The sequence below is a fragment of the Emydura macquarii genome, unplaced genomic scaffold (genome assembly GCF_026122565.2).
Source record: "Emydura macquarii macquarii isolate MOO-44397 ecotype Brisbane River unplaced genomic scaffold, CSIRO-AGI_Emac_v2 contig_1027, whole genome shotgun sequence".
Classification (NCBI taxonomy): domain Eukaryota; kingdom Metazoa; phylum Chordata; order Testudines; family Chelidae; genus Emydura; species Emydura macquarii.
This window is the reverse complement of record NW_027131164.1, coordinates 20,233,386-20,252,845: the sequence shown is the minus strand read 5'-3', so window position 1 is coordinate 20,252,845 and position 19,460 is coordinate 20,233,386. Positions and strand designations below refer to the sequence as shown.

The 19,460-nt window shown below is 43.1% G+C and overlaps 1 protein-coding gene across 5 annotated transcripts in view; it reads right to left on the bottom strand.

Moving 5' to 3' along the window:
- Positions 1-19,460, bottom strand: part of SH3YL1 (SH3 and SYLF domain containing 1) — a 94,760-nt gene that overhangs the window by 25,840 nt on the left and 49,460 nt on the right. For 3 of the 5 annotated variants that reach the window (XM_067544890.1, XM_067544892.1, XM_067544894.1), the window contains 2 exons: positions 19,145-19,217; positions 17,758-17,814 (listed from right to left, as the gene is read on the bottom strand). In XM_067544890.1, coding sequence (XP_067400991.1) covers positions 17,758-17,814; positions 19,145-19,217 — 130 coding nt within the window. Of the gene's footprint in view, positions 1-3,966; positions 4,103-13,675; positions 14,313-17,757; positions 17,815-19,144; positions 19,218-19,460 lie in introns of those variants that run through there. The other 2 variants (XM_067544891.1, XM_067544893.1) reach the window with 2 other exon arrangements.

Here is a 19,460-nt window from a genome sequence, read left to right as displayed (position 1 = left end):
CAGGTGAGCCCTTCATCTGGTCCACCACGGCCACAAACAGCTGCGTCGACTTCCGGAACGGCCGCGTCCGCTCGATGTAGTAGGTCAGGGCTCGTCTCACGTCCAGCGAGTGCCATCTCCACTCCTCCTCCAAACTGTGTGGTTTAGGAAAGAACACAGGGAGGAAGATATCCTGGTTATAATGAAACTGGGACACCACCCGAGGCAGGAAGACCTGGTGCGGTCTCAGCCGTACCTTGTCCTTATAAAAAAGACGGTGTAAGGGGGGCTCCGAGGTTAAAGCTCTTACCTCAGAGACCCACCTAGCTGATGTAATGGCCACCAGGAAGGCTACCTTCCATGACAGAACGATCAGCGGGCATGTAGCCATGGACTTGAAGGGGGGTCCCGTCAGTGGGGCGAGGACCAGGTTCAAGTCCCAGAGATGCACCGGGTCACGGACCTGCGCGTATAGCCTCTCCACCCCTTTAAGGAACCTGACTGACATGGGGTGCGAGAATAATGACCTCCCTTCCATCGGCTGATGGAAGGTCGAGATGGCCGCCAGGTACACCTTTAGGGAGGCCAGTGCCAGACCCTGGAGCTTCAGATGCAGCAGGTACTCCAAAATCACCTGTATGGGTGAGCAGCTCAGTGGGATACCCCGGGCCTCCGCCCAACAGATAAACCGCTTCCACTTGGCCCGGTACACCACTTGAGTGGAAGGTTTTCTGCTGCCCAGCAGAACCTGTTGGACCTGCGCCGAGCAGGCTCTCTCTCCCTCCGTCAGCCACAGAGTCTCCATGCCGTCAGGTGGAGGGAGGTCAGGTCCGGGTGCAGCAGGTGACCCTGGTCCTGGGAGAGCCGGTCGTAACGCCTTGGGAGTGGCACTGGCGGGGCGATGGACAGGTCCAGCAACATGCTGAACCAGTGCTGTCTTGGCCATGCTGGGGCGATCAATATGACACCCGCTTTGTCCCTCTTGATCTTCAAGAGGACTTTGGGCAGCAGCGGAATGGGGGGAAACGCATACAGCAGGGTCCCCATCCATTCTATAAGGAACGCGTCGGAGATGGAGCCCGGCTCGCGACCCTGGAGTGAGCAGAACCTCGGGCACTTCCTGTTCCAGGACAACACGAACAGGTCCAGTTGGGGAACACCCCACTTGCGGAAGATAAAACTTATCACCTCCGGGTCTAGCGACCAGTCATGTCGGGGTAGAAACAACCTGCTGAGGCAGTCTGCCTCATCGTTCCTGACCCCAGGGAAGTGAGAAGCAGATATGTGAAAGTCGTGCCTCACCACAAAGTCCCAAAGTCGAATAGCCTCCTGCCAAAGGGCCGAGGAGCACGCTCCCCCCTGCCTGTTCATGTAGAACATGACTGCCATGTTGTCCGTGAGGACCTGCACCATCCTGACCCTCAGGAATCTTGCAGGCCCAGCGGACTGCCCTGAGCTCCCGGACGTTGATATGGAGACTCCTTTCATCTGCTGACCAGAGCCCCTGGGTGCTCAGGTCACTGCTGATGTGGGCCACCCCATCCCACATCGGAGGCGTCCGTGATGAGGGTGACCGATGGGGCCAAGTCTTGGAATGGGACCCCCCTCAAAACTTCCCTGGGAGTCCTCCACCAGTTCAGGGAGGTCAGGACCCAAGCAGGAACCATGACCACCCTGTTCAAGGAGTGCCTGGCTGGAGCGTATACCGAGGCTAGCCATGCCCGGAGAGGCCTGAGTTTGAGGTGAGCCAGCCTCACCACGTACGTACAGGCCGCCATATGTCCCAACAGCTGCAGGCAGTGCTTGGCTGTCGTCGTGGGGGACCTGTGAAGATAGTCAGTAATGGCGGCCTTCATCTCGAAGCGAGGCTGTGGGAGGAAGGCTCTGACCTGAGTGGCATCCAGGGTGGCCCCGATAAAGTCTATGCGCTGCACCGGGGTGAGAGTGGACTTCTGCTCGTTGATGAGCAGCCCCAGTCTGGTGCATGTCACGCAGGTGAGAGCCAGGCTGTTCCTCACATAGGCCCTGGACTTGCCCCGGATCAGCCAATCATCCAGGTAGGGAAATATCTGAACCCCTCTGCGGTGGAGGTGGGCCACCACTACTGCCATACACTTTGTGAAAAACCTGGGGGCAGACGAGAGGCAGAAGGGTAGGGCCAAAAACTGGTAGTGGCAGCCAGCTACCGTAAATCGGAGGAAGCATCTGTATTTGGGAAGGATGAAGATGTGAAAATACGCATCTTTTAGGTCGAGGGCAGCATACCAGTCCCCTGGATCCAGTGTGGGAATGATGGAGGCTAGGGAAACCATACGGAACCTGAGATGTCTGATGAATTTGTTCAGATGGTGGAGATCTAATATGGGCCTCAGGCCCCCCTTTGCTTTGGGGACAAGGAAATACATTGAGTAGAAACCCCTCCCTATTTCCTGTGGAGGGACTTCTTCCACAGCCCCGAGGAGGAGGAGGGAATTCACCTCCCTGCAGCAGGAGTTCCTCGTGAGAGGGGTCCCTGAAGAGGGACGGGGTGGGGGGGGGGAGAATCCGGGGGGAAGGCTGTGAGCTGAAGTGACCAACGGTCTAAAGTGATCTTTCGCGACTCGGTGTAGTAAGGCCTGAGTCTGTGTGAAAATGGCAGGGGTGGATCCAGGAGAATGGCATGGGTACCACCCTCGAGCACACCATCAAAATTGTCTCTTGTTATTCGTTGGGCCCTGTTGAGAAGCTGCTGATGACCCTGATCGGTCGTGGCGGTTCGAGCCCCTGTATCTATCCCCGGCCCCCCCTCGGTTGAGCGGGCCTGGGTGGCGGCCGAGGGGCCGGCTGGGTCTGGCACTGGGGTTGAGGTCGAGACTGAAGCCTCGAGGCCTGTGGTGTGAATAGCCCCAGGGATTTGAGGGTGGCCCTAGAATCCTTCAGGGTGTGCAATTTCTCTTTGGTCTTGTCCGAAAATAAAGCTGCCCCAAAGGGCAGGTCCTGGATGGATTGTTGGACTTCTTGTGTCAACCCTAAGGACTGCAGCCACGAACACCTCTGCATTGCAATAGCCGAAGCCATGACTCTCCTGGCGGTGTCTGCAGTGTCGCTGGCAGTTTGTAGGGCAGCCCCTGCAACCGCGGTGCCCTCTTCTAGGACCGTCACGAAGTCCGCTGCCTGGTTCTGGGGTAGCCTCTCCGCGAGTCTCCGCATGGAGGTCCAGAGGTTTAGATTGTAGCGGCCAAGGAGCGCTTGGTGGTTGGCAATCCTCAGCTGCAGCGCCCCCGTCGAATAGACCTTTCGGCTGAACAGGTCCAACTTTTTATTCTCCTTGTTTTTGGGGGTATTGCCCTGGCGCCCTGCCTGTCCCATTGGTTGACCATATCAACCACAAGGGTCCCAGGAGCAGGGTGGTTAATGAGGAACTCAAACCCCTCCAAGGGAACATAGTATTTTTTTCTCGGTGCCCTTGTATGTGGGGGCAACCAAGGAAGGGGTTTGCCAGAGAGCCTTGGCCAGCTTCAAGATTCTCTTGTGCACAGGCAGGGCCACCCTGGATGGCCCTGCTGACCCAGCCACCCCAAAGAGGGGGTCCTCCTCCTCAGAGAGTTACTTGAGCTCCAGGTTAAGGATACTGGCCACCCTCTTGAAGAGGTCCTGGTGGGCCTTAAAGTCTGTCAGGGGTGCCCTAGGGTCCCTAGCAGGTGCATCGTCAGGGGAAGAGGAGGAGGATTGCGGGAGGAGCCCCGTGGAGGGACCCTCCTCAGGGTCCGATTCCTCCGAGGAATGGCCCTTGTCTGGCTGGCTCGGTGGGAGGGGGGGGTGCAGTTTGGGCCACTGATGATTGCACCGTGACCATGCCCTGCCCCATCTGTGCTCCCCATTGTCCCCAGGACAGCCACTGCCACGGTCCCTGAGGCTAAGCTGGTGCTGGCATCGGCGCTGACTGCGACGCTTCCTGGTGGTGGGCGTGGTACCCCGAGCCGCAAGAGCGGTGCCGGTAATGCTTACGGCTCATGCCTGCCTTCATCGATGATCTGCTCCGCGAAGACGTCGACGAAGACAAGGAGCACTGGTGCCATCATGTGCGGTGCTAGCAGGGAGGAGAGCGGCTGGAGGAGCTGGAAGACGATCGCCGTCTCGGTGCCTGTTGCAGACAGGTAAAGGGATCCCCTGATTACCAAGCACCACGCTGAGAAAACAGTTTCTTAACTATTTACAAGTTTATTTGGGGCAAAGGGGATGTGGGGTTTTACAAGGGAAAAAAGGAACAATACATATAACAGAACTATCTACTTTCCTTAACAGGAGGAGTTAAGCAGATTAGAAGGAGAACAAGACACAGAGTACACTAGATAACGATTACATGAGTTTCAAAAGTATAATCAAATTAATGTTACTAATACCCAAAAACTATAACAAGAATACTATTTAAAATCTTACCACCATGAGGAACAGGGTCATGACGCCTGACCAATGGGGGACACGAGAAAAGCTCGGGTTCAAAACTCGGACCGGTTACGCTCGACTCGACTCTCGCCCAGCAGAGGACTCGGGGGCGGGAAGAGGTAGCAGCTCCAGGGGATCAGTCTGGCGGGCCGACAGCTCTTCTGTCAGGCCCGCCGAAATGCAGCAGTTATTATGCACTCGGGCTATGCTTGGTACATGAGTGGTGTGCGATATTCGTAACAGCCGATGGCTGCCCCTGTTCGTGAGAGGTGTGCAGTATCTGTAACAGCCGATGGCTGCCCCTGGGCTTTTTGCAACGTCCCATTGTTTGCCATTTCAGACGTGCTATCTTAGACGTGTCAGTAAAGGTCCCGATAAGGTCATGTCTCAGGTCTACTGTAATTGCTGAGCGGGAGGAGGTGAGCGGGGGCGAGTGCCGGTCACTAAATATTATACTGTCGCCACAGTGCCGAGCTCTTATGTCAGTGCTTCCCTTTTGGGGACTGGGAGCGGTGACAGCCGTGCCTCCTTGGTGCCGGGTCCGACTCCGATGAACGTGACCGGCGGCGCGGTGCCCATGTCACCGCTGGTGCCAAGTCCTTTGGCACCGGGATCCACGCCGAACTATAGTCCGGGGAGTGGGACCGGTGCGTCATGGCATCTCCTCCGGTATCGGGATCCGCACTGGAGTGTGTGCCGGGGATCGGGACCAGTGCTGTGCGTGTCGTGCCGTCTCCTCTGGTGCCAGGATCCACGCCGGACTGCGTGCTGGGGATCAAGACCGATGCCGTGCGTGTCATGCCATCTCCTCTGGTGCCGGGATTTGCACCGGACTGCATTCTGGGGATCGAGACCGGTGCCGTGTCGATGGACTCGGTGCTGGAGTGCGGGAGCTGTGCACCTCGCGCGAGGCAGAACTGTATCAACGTCGCCTCGAGCACAAACCTCTGCACTGCCCACGGTGCTGTGGTGTGGAGGAGCTCGACAACCCAGAATCGGAGCTATGGGGGAAGCCCACACACTCTACCCTCCGTGACCGTCTGGGGGGAGACTTAGATTCCTGCCTTGACCACCCACCGGGGCCACCCAGCGTGGGTTTACCCCAGGACACCAGTCCCTGCACCCTCGGCTGAGGGGGTGGCAGAGGCGTAGGCATGCCCATGAGGGCACGTGCCACAGCGAACACGTCCGGCATCGATGGCCCTTGCAGGGGCACTCCCCTACCCCCAGGAGTCGGGGGAGGCTACCTGAGAGGAGATGCAGGTGCCAGAGTAATAGCAACGGCACGCAGGTGATGCATCTCCTGACTCCCCCCAGACCTGGCAGAAGGTGCGGGGGAGTTTTGGCACTCGGTGTCCTGGCGATTCTCTCTTTGGCACCGGGGCCTGGCAGTGGGTTGACACCGGTGCTAGTGGAGCGCTCCGCACCAAGGAGATGCTTGGTGCCACTGGGGAATGTGCCGGTTCGGAGTCCAGCCGAAGCGCAGACTCCATCAGTATGGCCTTGAAGCGTGCGTCTCTCTCTTTCTGCGTACGTGGCTTGAAGGCCTTGAAGATTTAACATTTGTCCTTTCTATGCTGCTCTCCCAGGCAGCGGAGGCAGCAGTCGTGAGAGTCACTCATGGGAAATGCTTTGCCACAAGCGGCGCAGGGTTTGAAGCCAGTTGTACCATGCATGGCCCAACCTTAAGCCCCTGAGGGCTATCTTATCTAATCTAACTAATCACTTAACACTAACACTAAGAACTATGTTAAACTTAAGAACTATGCTTAACAGCTACTTATGCTAACAACAACGAAATAAAGCAATGGGAAGGCTACTTGCTAAAGCAAGAGGCAGACATTCCAGCAACCGTCACGGGCGGAAAGAAGGAACTGAGGGCCCGCAGGGCCAGTGGCACTTTATATACCGCGGCATGAGCACGGCACTCCAGGGGGTGCGTAAGCCGGCCCTATGAGGCTTGCTAGAGGAAAAAAGTTCCGGGAACCAGTGCAAGGGGCGTGCACTCACCTATATTGGGAATGGATATGAGCAATCACTTGAAATAGAATATACCAAATATAGCTTTTAAAGCTCAAACGTTTATTGCAAAAGTTGATAATATAACACCTGTGGCACAAATAAATGAAACAATACACAGTTCCCCTTAGGATTTCAGGAAAAAACTGTTAAATAATCAGTCAATGTAAAACCTTTACACTGCTTTCTTGATGCAGGATGCAATGTTATGAATTTAAAAATTACATGTGGGTTTATGCATTAGGGCTACTGATTAAAAGATTAGAGATGCTTTTGGGAATTGGGCAAATTTCTATCCTCTATATTACTGAGGCAAGTCTAGCTAGTCTTAAATATTGCTTTCCTAGGTAAAGAAAAGGTTGTTTTAATCTTACCTTCATCCTGCCCTTACTTGAAAGATTAGAAAAAATATCACTTGCCTCTGACAGTACATAATTCTGAACTGCCATTTTAGCATGTATAAATATTCTGAAGTAATTCTCTGTACTGACTACATGATACTTAGACAAAGTGCTTAAAAATACATCCTAAAATCAAAATTCAGACAACAAATCAGTTAATATATTAACAGATTCCTATATAGCCACACAACTAATTTCACATATTTTACCTTTTGTGAATTAGAAATAATATATTAAATACTGCCTTACTCCCAAAAACATATTCTTGCATTGGAATGGATGTTGTGATTATTTGTAACCATTTAATATTTTTAATCAAAACATTATTAAAAATGCTGAGAGAATGTTAAAAATTCATACAATTTCACCGATTCCTGAACAAATGCATTTATTTCAGATATTTAACAAAATACTAACTTTCCATTACATGCATGAATCAAAGACCCCATTTTTTCTAATTCTAGCATGTCCTGACCTGAATTTCTTTATACCTTATAGTATTCTGTGCTAGCTGATTATATGTGGTTTCCAATATAACCAGCTGAGTCCCACATTACATATTTTTGCTCAGTTTAATACAACATAAGCCAAAAGACGTTTGATTGTTTGACTTACTACATACATGCTAAGAGGTATGATCCTAGTAAAAGTGAATCCCAAATTAAAATAGTTTCTGAAATAATTTCCTGGGATTTCCTACTTCTCTATTAGTATTAAGATACAGTTCTTAACAGCAACAAAATTAACACAGAGTGACCACCAGATGGATGTTTATTATTCCCATAACTAAATATAAACATGTCACAAGCCTGGCCAGGAAAACCTCAAAAATAGATTTTAGAGGTTTTATCCAAGCCTAAGGACTTTCTGGGGGTTAACTCCAGAATGTTTACTGAATTTGTACACATGTCACTAAGGCTTATGATATATATGCCTCTTATCCCTCTGTGTAAAGATCTTCTGAAATAAATATCTACTAGTCACGTTGAGCTGGATTGTTGTTTTTACAGTTTATAATCTGTTATAGGTTGCCGCACATATTATTGTAAAAGGGAAGAAGATACTACTGTATAGCTTTGTGAGTGAGCACTTTTGCTTCCATCATGAATTGCTTCTGTTTGACTCTGACATATTTGTTCTTGAGGTAGAATAATTAAAAACATTACATTTTCCATAATTTTCCTTTAGCCCCAATTTAATGTGCAGTTTACCCAAATACAATCATATGACCTATTTAGATGCCTACATCCCTGGATACAAATTAATTTTATGAATATCAATAATTTTAACAGAACATATTAAGTAATTATACTAAATATTTGATCCAACTTTCACTGAATTATTGTGATTAGTAGCTAACCACCATCCTATTTAAAACATGTCTGCTGTGCTGCACCTTGAAATTACACAGCACAGATGACATGTTTATTTACCAAAATAAAATGTAACCAATACATTTCCTATTCCCCAGTAAACTCTAGCCACTGAGTAGCAACAGCAGAGGAGAATCACAGAAAAAGGTCTATGATAAAGTTCATATGCCTACTACATCCGGTAGAATGCTTTCAATTTTTATATAGCACTCTGCAGGCCTAAATCTATTTTCATACTTACGTTAATCAGAAGTAAATCTACTGAGGTCAATAGAATTACATTGGTTGTAAAATACTAGTGTACATGAGAGAAATTCAGGCCCATCACTTTTGGAATACCTATCATCTCAGTCTATAAATAGGTACATCCTAGTCACGTTAACATCTTTTTCTGAATAATGCACAGACTTAATCTTATGAATTCTGATTTACAACTCTGTTTAATGAAAATACCCGTGTCTTCCCCAGTCTAAGAAAAAAACGTGTTGGATTTTTCAAGAGTTTTGAACTTTCCCCCAAGATCTTTGTAAAACCAGTGTTCTACCATAGAGGTTACCACATTTCTGGTGCAGCTAAAAATGCTTAAATCTCAAATAGTCATCTGAGCTGTACCAGTTGGCGGGCAAATGCATCTGCTTTTCAACGTTGACCAATCTTAGCCAGTATAGTTTGACACCATCATTTTAAATTTCTGAGCCAGAATGGAGAGAGAAAAGCCATTCCTTTCAGAGTAACAGTGCTAAATTGACTGTGTTCAGTAAAGATGAAATTTCTCAAGGGCAGCATTCCTCCTCAAGATACAAGGTGAAAGTCCAGATATTACATGCTGCAAAATCTGCTGCAGAGCAGGCAATGCCCCTGGACATCTTTTGCTTTGAGGAGGTGAGAGTCTATACACTGACTCAGGCACAGTGAACTTAGCCATGTTCGTGATCAAAATTCTAAAGTCCTCTGAGGAGGCCGCCAGAAAGACAGAATTTGCAGACACTTGAATCTCTCCCATCGTACCCACTGTCAGGCCTTTATCACTGTGAAAGTATTTCTACAGTGTGGAATCAGTTGAATGAGACAAAATAGATGCAATTATGATGTTAACCACACCAAGCACACTAAATACCAGAACTTTCCAATCCATGTGTAATGTCATGATCAGGATCTTATGACAATGGATGTTTTTCTGGAAAGTTTAAGGATAATCAGACAAGTCATTTGTGAGATGCCAGAGTTCAAAATCTGAGGAGTAATTTGCTTTTGGGGAAGCTTCTGAACTCACCCCACCTTTTTGCTTTGTGTCTTAGAAACAGCTAGGCCTACGAACTTTAAATTTGTTGTATTCTATTGGCCTTAATCTTAATGAGCATTGATTTTGTTATTAGTATCAGACAGTTTGGGGCAGGAGATTAATAAAACTAACAGTAATTAGGGAACTTTAGAAACCTTGTATGCTGCCAGTGAAATTCCTCAGATAAAGCATGTTTAAGGAGGCATAAAACCCATGTGTTCCTTTGCATGCTCACAACATATGGACCTCAAAATACATAGTGGGCCACCATCAAGTCTGGGATTTCAGATACTGGGGAAAGGTTTCAGAGCAAAGAAACACACAGTGAAAAAGACTCTTCAGACATGGTGGTCTAATTAATTGAATTTAGGGCTGGCAGTTCCTGAATTCTAATCACTCCTCTGTCACTGACTCAAGTTGTGAACCTAATAATTTTCACATATGCTACACGGAAAGATCTCAAAGCACTTTATGATACTTAATATTTAAACTTCACAAACATCCCTTTAAAATAGTAAGTATGCTTCCTATTATACAGATGGGGAAACAGATTAAGAGGTTAAATAGCTTTGATTTAGTACTGCACAACGTTCTGATTAAAATATAACATTATACAATATCAATAAAGTATATATTAGACAAATTAAGTATTGTCTGACAGTAATCTTGTATATCTGGAATTCTCCCATGGCTCTCACCACACCTCTCTTCTGCCTCATCATTTGTCATCCTCTTCCTTCCCTCATTCTTGTTACCATCAACACTCCATAGTTTCCACCAGCTCTACCTTCTCCTCTTCCCTTCTCCAACCCAATTTCCCCAGTCCACCAGCACAAATCCAGATCCTACATCCATATCCTCCTCATCTCTGGAGACATTCCCTCAGCCCTGCCCTTCCCTCCATCAGCACTCATCCCTGCTACCACTTCTGCCCCTCTTGCAAGCAATCCTAACCTCATTCCCAGCTCTCTCTTTCATCCCTCCCTCTTCCCCTTTTCTTTTTGTCCCTGGAACACCCACTTAATCTCTAAAAAGTTCACAACTGTGCATGACCTCTTTGTATCTCATCCCCTCCAACTCCCAGATTCAGCGGTCTGAATCCTTTCATCTGACACAGCCTCTGCAGGTGTCCTCTCTTACGGAGGCATCTTCTCCTCTCACACTGCCAGTCCTGGCTCCATGGTGGGGGAGTTTTGGCTTCTCTTCTCCCCTTCCTGCCACTTTCAACTGTTCTCCCTTTCCCATATCTTCTCCTTTTTTGAACAACAATGCATCTGACTCTCCTCTCCCCTCCCCTTTCACATTGCTGTCATCTATTATTAGATTGGATTAGATGCCTTGTGACACAGAGGCAATCCAGAGTTTACACCTCCATTTTTCTAATGCAAAGCTTCTTGCTCTCTTGTAGTCTGTTTTCAAGATTGTGACATCTATCTCAGTGGTTCTCTTATATGTCATCTGCTGTCCTCTTCTTTTCCATCTTAAATCAAATGGATTTAATACAGCGAAATGCAAAGTCATACTCTAAGAACAAGAATTCAGGCCATACCTACAGAATGGGGGACACTATTCTTGAAAGCAATGATTTTAAGAAGGATTTACGGAGCACAGTGAACAACCAACCAAACGAAAGCTCCCAGTGTGATGCTATTGCAAAAAGGGCTAATGTGATCCTTGGATGTATAAATAAGGGACTAGTGAGGAAGAAAATGAATTTACTTCAATATACAGCATTGGTGAATCTATACTGGAATAGTGTGTTCTGTTCTGGTGCCCACATTTTAAAAATAATGTTGAAAAACTGGACAGGGGCAGAAAAGATCCACAAAAAGTTATTTCAGGACCAGAGAATATGCCTTACAGTGACAGATTTAAAGCTCAATCTGTTTATTTTTATCAAAAAGAAGACTGAGTGGTGACTTGATTCCAACATCTTCACAGGGAGAAAATACCAGATATTAAAGGAATATTAATCTACAGGAGAAAGGCATAAAAAGTACTACTGGTTGGAATCTGAAACCAGACAAATTCAAATAAAAAAAAGTGTGCTTTATTTCTAACAGTGACTAACCATTGGAACAAACTGCCAAGGAAACCTGGATTCTCCAACTTCTGCTGTCTTCAAATCTAGATAGGATGCCTTTCTGATGCTGGCAGACCAGGTGCCAGCTTATGCAAAGGTCCCTAAGCTTCACTGAATGTTAACAAATGCATACCTGGAAATCAGTCTTATTTACCTGTGTGTTAGCACTATCAAAATAGACATTAGCGTTAAAACAGCGTTTAGACTTTATGGAACATTTGTAGGATGTTACATGTATTAATCCTACTTACAATATCTGTATCCCACATTATAAAGTAATGTTTAAACGTTTGCTCTGCAACTATAAAAATGTTTGTTAAGACTGTAAATTCCCTACAGTCATGGGAGAATTACTAAGCATGAAATATAAGTTTACCCCAAAAGGTTTTATTTCCTGCTCATCAGGAGAGCTACTGAATCCAAATTGGCTATTATGAAACAAAGACTTTGTCAATTGCTGCCTCCATTCCCCATGAAGAGGTTACATGCAGAGTACTCGTCCAATTAGCTTGCATTCTGGAGTAATGGGGAATAAAAATCCTTGACAAGGTGAAACTGGATCTTTGATACTATCTAGGCTCTGAAAGGCAAAAAGATTCCTAAATATAAGCAAGAGATCCCCATGCTGCCTGGCATGGGTCAGCTCTAAAGTACATATAGAGAGCCTAAAGGACATAATTACCTTTTTAAATCTAAGACTGGAACTCATTTGTGTATGTATGTTTCCTGTTTAAACCTTGTAAATAACTCATTTCTTTTCCTAGTTAATAAATCCTTAGTAAGTTTATTACAGGACTGGCTACAAGCTATGAGATCTGAGTACAAATGACCTGGGATAAATGACTGGTCCTTTGGACCTGGGAGTCACCCAACTATTGTTGTAATATTTGGTGGAAAGTGACCATCTATCACATAGTCCAGCTTGCTGAGATGACATAGACTGGAAAGTTCAAGGTAACTGTCTGAGACTCTAAAACAGGGATAGTGCTTTAGGAACCCACTTTTTACTAGATTGGTGAAACTTAATTATAGAACACACAACCAGTTTGGGTTTTCTGCCCTGCTTTTTGACAGTCTGCATTGAGGTTGGCACTCATGGTCATGAGCCACTCCAGACAGCGTGACAGCCTTTCTAGGAGATATGCTTTAGTTCAAACACCAGTTATTCAGCTCAATACAGGAATAATTGGGTGAAATCCTATGCTCTGTGCTACACAGGAAGTCAGACCATATGATATAATGGCCCCTTTTGCCTTACTATATATGAATTCATGTAGAAACTTTCAGGTGGTCACCTAGCAAATCTCTGGTTAGGACTAGGACTAGAACCCAAACTCACCAATTCCCATGACTAAATCAGTAAATAACAGTGCCTCTGAGATAAGTCACTTAAATTTCTGTCTCAGCTTCTTCAAATGGACACAAATAAAGATACTTATCAACCTAACAGATGTCCTGAAGAGCCATTAATATCTTCATAGTGCTTTGAAAATGTAAAGCAATTAGTGAGATGGTATTCACTGTGTATTTAAAGTTGTAACTAGCTTTCATTTTAAAGATTTTGATTCCCTCCTTCTATTTTGCTCAGACTATCCAAGTCCACCTGAACCATTCCTTGTACTTCTTTGTACAACAGAACAGCTTAAAAATCCAGCCCACTGTAAATGGACTGATACTTTATTCAGTTAAAGCAAAAAGGTGAGCAAGCATTTATCCTTAAGGATCAAATAAACCAAAAAAACACAAAAAGAAACTTCACATTTTCAGTACCTATTGTCACTGCGAAAGCCAACAATTCACTACTATTTTTTTGTGAAAGGCTTATAGCCAAAACAACATTAGGTGTTTGGATTTATTAGATTACCTTTCACTAGCACAAGTTTGCCTTCATTTTGGCTTTGGGGGGGCTTTTTCTCTCTTTTTTCAATTTCTGCTAATTCATAAAAAAGTATTTTCAAATTTACTAGTAAAGAGACCTTTAACAAATAGGAAAGCATAGAATTTTAAAATAGTAGCTTTTGCCCTGTGGTATCATTACTATAGTTCTTCATGTGTGTAAGTGTCCTAGGAATGTGAGATATGGCAAATTAAGAAAACACTATTTTACTGAGAGACGACAAAATGAATCATTACCTGTATTCATTTTCAGAAATTAGAAACAGAAAACCAAAGGTCAAGTACATAAAGCATTTATACACAAAGAACGGCTGAAAGTGATGCTATTCTTGATCACATCATTTTCTATCATGTCATTTGAAAACTACATATTTAGACTTTGCCAGAAGCAAGATTCTCCCTGGATAGTCACAGCAGTAAGCAATCAGGAAGCTACATTTCATTTTTGTTTTACATTTTCAAGCCACTAAATATGAGATGTGTCATTCACATTACCCAATCTTACAGTAATAATTCTTAACTTTAAGCATCGTAACAGTCAGAGCCAAAATGGGGCCACTATGCCTCTGCCTTGTTCCAGTTGATCTTTAAGATCCCTGGACTAACACAGCTTGGGGGAGGAAGGCTCTGAAATCATTCCCCTTTCTCTCACCCTGTCCTGTCCCAGCTGTTGCCTGATGGTTTCAAAAACTTGGATGAGAATCACTTCAGTCTGCCAAGGCAAGGGTCAGTCCTCTCAAAATAGGCTTAGTTGGAGCACAGATATCTGAAAACAACTCCAGTTTCAGACCACATTCCCTGATGATCAGTTCTCCCCTCGTGAGTCAGTCCTCAAAATTTCAGACCTCAGTGCACTAGTGGGGCAAAGAGGCAAATGTGGATGTTTGGTCAGAAGGCTCATATGCAACTTCAAGGTCTCTTTTCTGGTACTATCTCAATTATCTCTAAAGTACTCTACCCTCATAGGGTGCAATAGGGTGTTAACATTTGAGATTGGATCTGTGTTCTAACATGTGAATCAAAAACACCAAAATTCCCATTTCATGGGGGTTGCTTCCAAAAGGCAAAAAGGCTAAGGAGGAAGTTAATGGGCTGGTCATATGAGCTGTAATTGACCATTTTTGTTTCCTAACTACCTGGTAGAGTAAAACATGCTATTTTATGAGAGAGGAAGTATAGGTTATTTTGTAAAATGGCAAAATAAAGGAAGACAAACCAAAAAATAAAAATAATATGTAACAATTTTCAATAAGAAAATATTTTTAAAAACTAAAGGTAGCAAATCAAAGCTACTTTTTGAAAACTCAGATTAAAATTAGTGACTTCTTTGGTAACGGAGAACTGGTTTCTGCCCACCACAATGGCATTTGCTAGGACATGGAATTTCAAAGGAGCCTAAGGGAGTTGGGATGGCCAAATCCTGATAATCCCAGTCTATTTAGTTAATAATGGTACTATTGTGATTTTTTTATTTTCTGAGTTGTAATAATTCTTAGTGATTTACAACAGTTTAAAGAAATAGACAAAGACTGATTTTTCACTAAAATCTGTAATATTTCCCATTTCTGATAACCTTTAAAATCTTCTTTTTGAAACACCATTTACACTTTAGTGTATTAATCCAAGAATTACTCTTGACAGAATTCAGCCGTATAAAAACTTAGTCTGTTCTGCTTGAATATGAACCAAGTATCACAATATCAGTTTAGAGACACATATTTCTAATTTAATATTCCGTCTTGGATTTGAAACAGATTATATTACTTTATTCATCAAGATATCTGCTATGGAGACCTTCTGAGTTAATTAAAAATGTCTCAAACACAAATCTAATTCTTCTTTCATGTAACATAATAGAAGCATAAAATGTTTCAACTCTTCTGTTACTTTTATGATTTTTTGTTGTTGCAATTAATCCCTTCCTACTGCTGACACTGTTGTTATATGCTAAGGTACAGTATTCCTGCACTAACATTTACTATAGCATCATAAAATCTAAAACTTGGCTTCTAGATAATTCATTTTATCTGTACTTCTATGTGTTGTCTACAAATTACTGTAGTTTTCCTTCACTGGCAACAGAAGAGATTTATGTTAAATGTTGAAACTGTATATTATTCTATAAGAATCTGAATAATATAACAACAGACCTTGACCCAGCAATGGTGACTGTGTAGCACAGATGGGGTCCTGTTTAAACCAGTCTTAGAACTACACAAATACAGAGATCTGTGCTAACAGACCACATTGCAGGATCAGGACCTTAGTCTTATCAGCAACCAATTTTCTTATGTCTCACTTATCTCTTTACTACCAGAATAATATATCAGCATTTTAGAGCTTAATGACAGAAAATATTTACAGTTTTCAGAGCTGCCTAATACCTATAAGGCTGCAGATATCCACTGGATGGTAGGACTGTTATCCCAGGAAAATTGGCCTGCAGAGTAAGACAAAATTTCCCTTTCCCCCAACTCCCTCTTCCCTTCACAAGAGGCAGAACTGAAAGTTCCATTTTAGCTTCCTGACTGTGACAAATGTTTGTCAGGTCCCCGTGTTTCTAACAAGGTTAGAGAACGTGTGATATGTCTGTGAGTTGCCATAAACCAAATAACAGAGCAAAAGTTGAATCTTTTCAACTTTTCAAAAAAGTTCCTATCTTTTTTTCCTGTGTCTCTCCCCCTGTGTGCATTTATCTTGTTTGACTGCAGAAGTAGAACTGGACTTTGCCAATAAAACCTGAGACCTATCTGCTAAACTGAACACTTTTCCCCAACAAGAATATGTATTACTATCAGAAACTGGCAAGCGATAGCTTTTCCTTTTAAGAAAACTACAAACAGAGAGGGCAGAGGTGAAGGAATAAGGAAGGTGATTAAAATGAGGATTAATTTTTAATTTTTACATATTTTCTCTTTTTCTCTCTTTTTGTGTGTTTAAAAATGTATCCTGTTAATTTATTAATGCTTTGTGCAAGTGAGAACATATAATTGGTGCACTGGTCAGGACCTTGTTATTAAATTAAATCATAGTTAGTGGATGTTATGAACATCACAAACAATTACAAAAACAAATTAATCATGTGACTGGATAATTGTGGTTGTTTTAACTTTTTTTTTTTTTAAAGTAAAAATACTTTGGAACATATTGGTGAAAGATTTTAATTTTTAAGTATTGTGTGTATGTGAAACGTGTATGTTTATGCTGTGCCAAGGTTTTGGGTCTGATCCTAGTACTGAACAAGACTTACTGTCTGTATAAAACTTAGTGATGAACAAGCAGGCAATGTATTTTATAGATCAAAAAACCTATCCAACATACTTGATGAAATTATTATATTTCATAGCCTTGCAAGTTGTAAATAGATTGCGGACCTTACAAGGAGTTTTAGGGGATCAACACAAACTTGTTTTTTTTCATTGGAAGGATGAGACATACTTGGGGAAACAAAAGCCAGATGGGCTTAGACATTCTCTAAGTGAATTTAACCAGTTTGTCCATAGGGTTCTGCCAGGTGCAGAAGAAAGATTAAACTGTTTGGGTTTCAAAATTAGCTCTAGTGGTCTGTGATACCAAGCTCTCAGGGTACAAATTATATAAACTAAAAGTGGTGCTGGGTGCCACAGAATCATAAATTACTTAGGGATGGAAACGAGTCAGGCCCTTGTATTGATTCAAAAAAAGTTGTCAGCCCAGACTACAGCACAAGTGAGCTCTGTGTTATGACAAAAAGCAAATTTATAATCTCAAATCACTGCATAATCCGGTGAAAGGGTGTTAATGCATTAATAGACTAACTTTATGATGCTAATCAGATCTGACCATTGTTGGTGGGTGTTTATTTAAAACAGGATTTACACTACTTCATGTACAGAGAAAAGAGGGTAGACTTGGTCACAGGTTTGTTAGGTCACAGTGATCTCTTTGGCCTCATTAAAGTGACAATCAAATACAGTCTATTTATTGGACTGGACATGTATGCTGAATGAGGAAAAAGGATTTCTGAAATGTAAAAAGTTAGGCCACAAGACGACAGAAAGAAAGGTGAGATTCACCTGTTGTCTGAGCATAAAGCCAGAGAACGAGATAAAGGCAGGTATTTATAAAACATAAAAAAACATAAAAAACCAAATGAATCTTGATTTATTTAACTCCTGGGATGAGAGTCTAAATAATAAAGATGAGAGAGTGATACCAATACAGATTTTTTAAAAAAAAGTATACCGTTTTCCAAAATATCCCCATGAGGTCTCATACCTATGTGATATTTATAAAATAAATCCAAAGTTTAGAACTTACCCTCAGTGGCATGGTAATTGGGAAGTTCAGGATAAAGTTTGCATGGATTTTTTACAGCTGCAAAAAAATGTAAAGAATTAATTTATATAACATACCAATATGGGTCATTTTACTTTGTTTTCTGTTTTTTCTAATATACATTCAGTGGCCACAAAATAATTGTGGTGGTGGAGAGAAGAAATAGCTATTTACTGAACTAGGTCTGAGAAATGGAAATCTTGATTCATCTCTTTCCCAATAGAAGAGGAAAGGAGTTGCAGGAAAAAAACAACAGCAGGAGGAGCACACACCCTACTTGCTGTGTGACAAAAGTGTGGGAAGGCTGCTTTGAATTAGGAATCAAGACACTATCCTAGTGAAAAATTCAAAGTATCTATTTGAAGAGGACATCGAAAAGAGGCATTGCATTGGGACCAAACCAGAAGAGATTAACTCCCTCCTAAAAGTCAGCAGCTATTACAAGGAAACATTCCTCTTAAGTAGGAAAAAAAATCCACCACACAAAGAAGACTATTATGTACCCAATTAACTTTACTATCCCTTCTGAGCTATTACATACATGACTGTAAAAACTGGCACTAATTTCTATATTCATCCATCATTGATAATATGTAGCAACAGAACAATCAGACATTTTGTAGTGTCTTTTTAGTAAGAATATTATAAAACAAACCCGAGAGTTCTGTGGCACTTTAAAGACTAACAGATTTAATTTTTGTAGGCATAAGCTTTCGTGAGACTCAGCTCTCATCAGATGCAGAAGCAGAATGATACAGTAAATAGGAAACAGATATACAAGTTCATAGAGAACAATGGGGGAGGTGGATGAAAGCCAGGTACTTGAGGGCTAATGCTGTCTACTACTCAATGACTCAAAGACAGACTACTCAATGACTGTCATTAGTTCTCAAGTACCCGGCTTTCATCCACCTTCCCCACTGTTCTCTATGCACTTGTATATCTGTTTCCTATTTACTGTATCATTCTACCTCTGCATCTGACGAAGTGAGCTGAGTCTCATGAAAGCGTATGCCTACAAAAATTAAATTTATTAGTCTTTAAAGTGCCACAGAACTCTCGTTGTTTTTGCTGGATACAGACTAACACGGCAACCCCTCTGGAACTAAGTATATTATATGTTGCATTTAGAAACTAGAAAAAAGTACATTTATTAAAAGTTAACAAAAACCATAAAAGGTTCACCCATTATTTCTCATGAATCCATCTCAGAATACTTTTTGACAAAGCAAATTGTTATAGAGAAGTTACCATCTCACACAACAAAAAGAAGTGAATATCATAAGAACATTAATACTCATTAGTGTTTCTAATACTCTTCTTTCACATATAGCAACAACAATTTCATGTCATCAAAACATTTACATACCTGCTGGTGCAGCATACACAGGTGGCTTTTGTGATTGTGGCCTTGACGATGGTTTAACAGATGGATCATTAGCCTAAAATAGATAATTTAAAAAGTAGCAAAAAATCACACCTCACTAGCAAGTACAGGTTAGTGTAACTGAAGGCCTGGAGATAGTCCAGAAGAAATTAAAAAGCACCCATCATATGTTGCCTCTTGATGTCATTACATTTTAAACTGTAAAATTAAAGACATATTTGGAGTTAACCACACAATTGTTCACCATGAGGTTGTGTGTGTAAACAAAAATGTTATTGCTTGATGTTTTAACACAAAA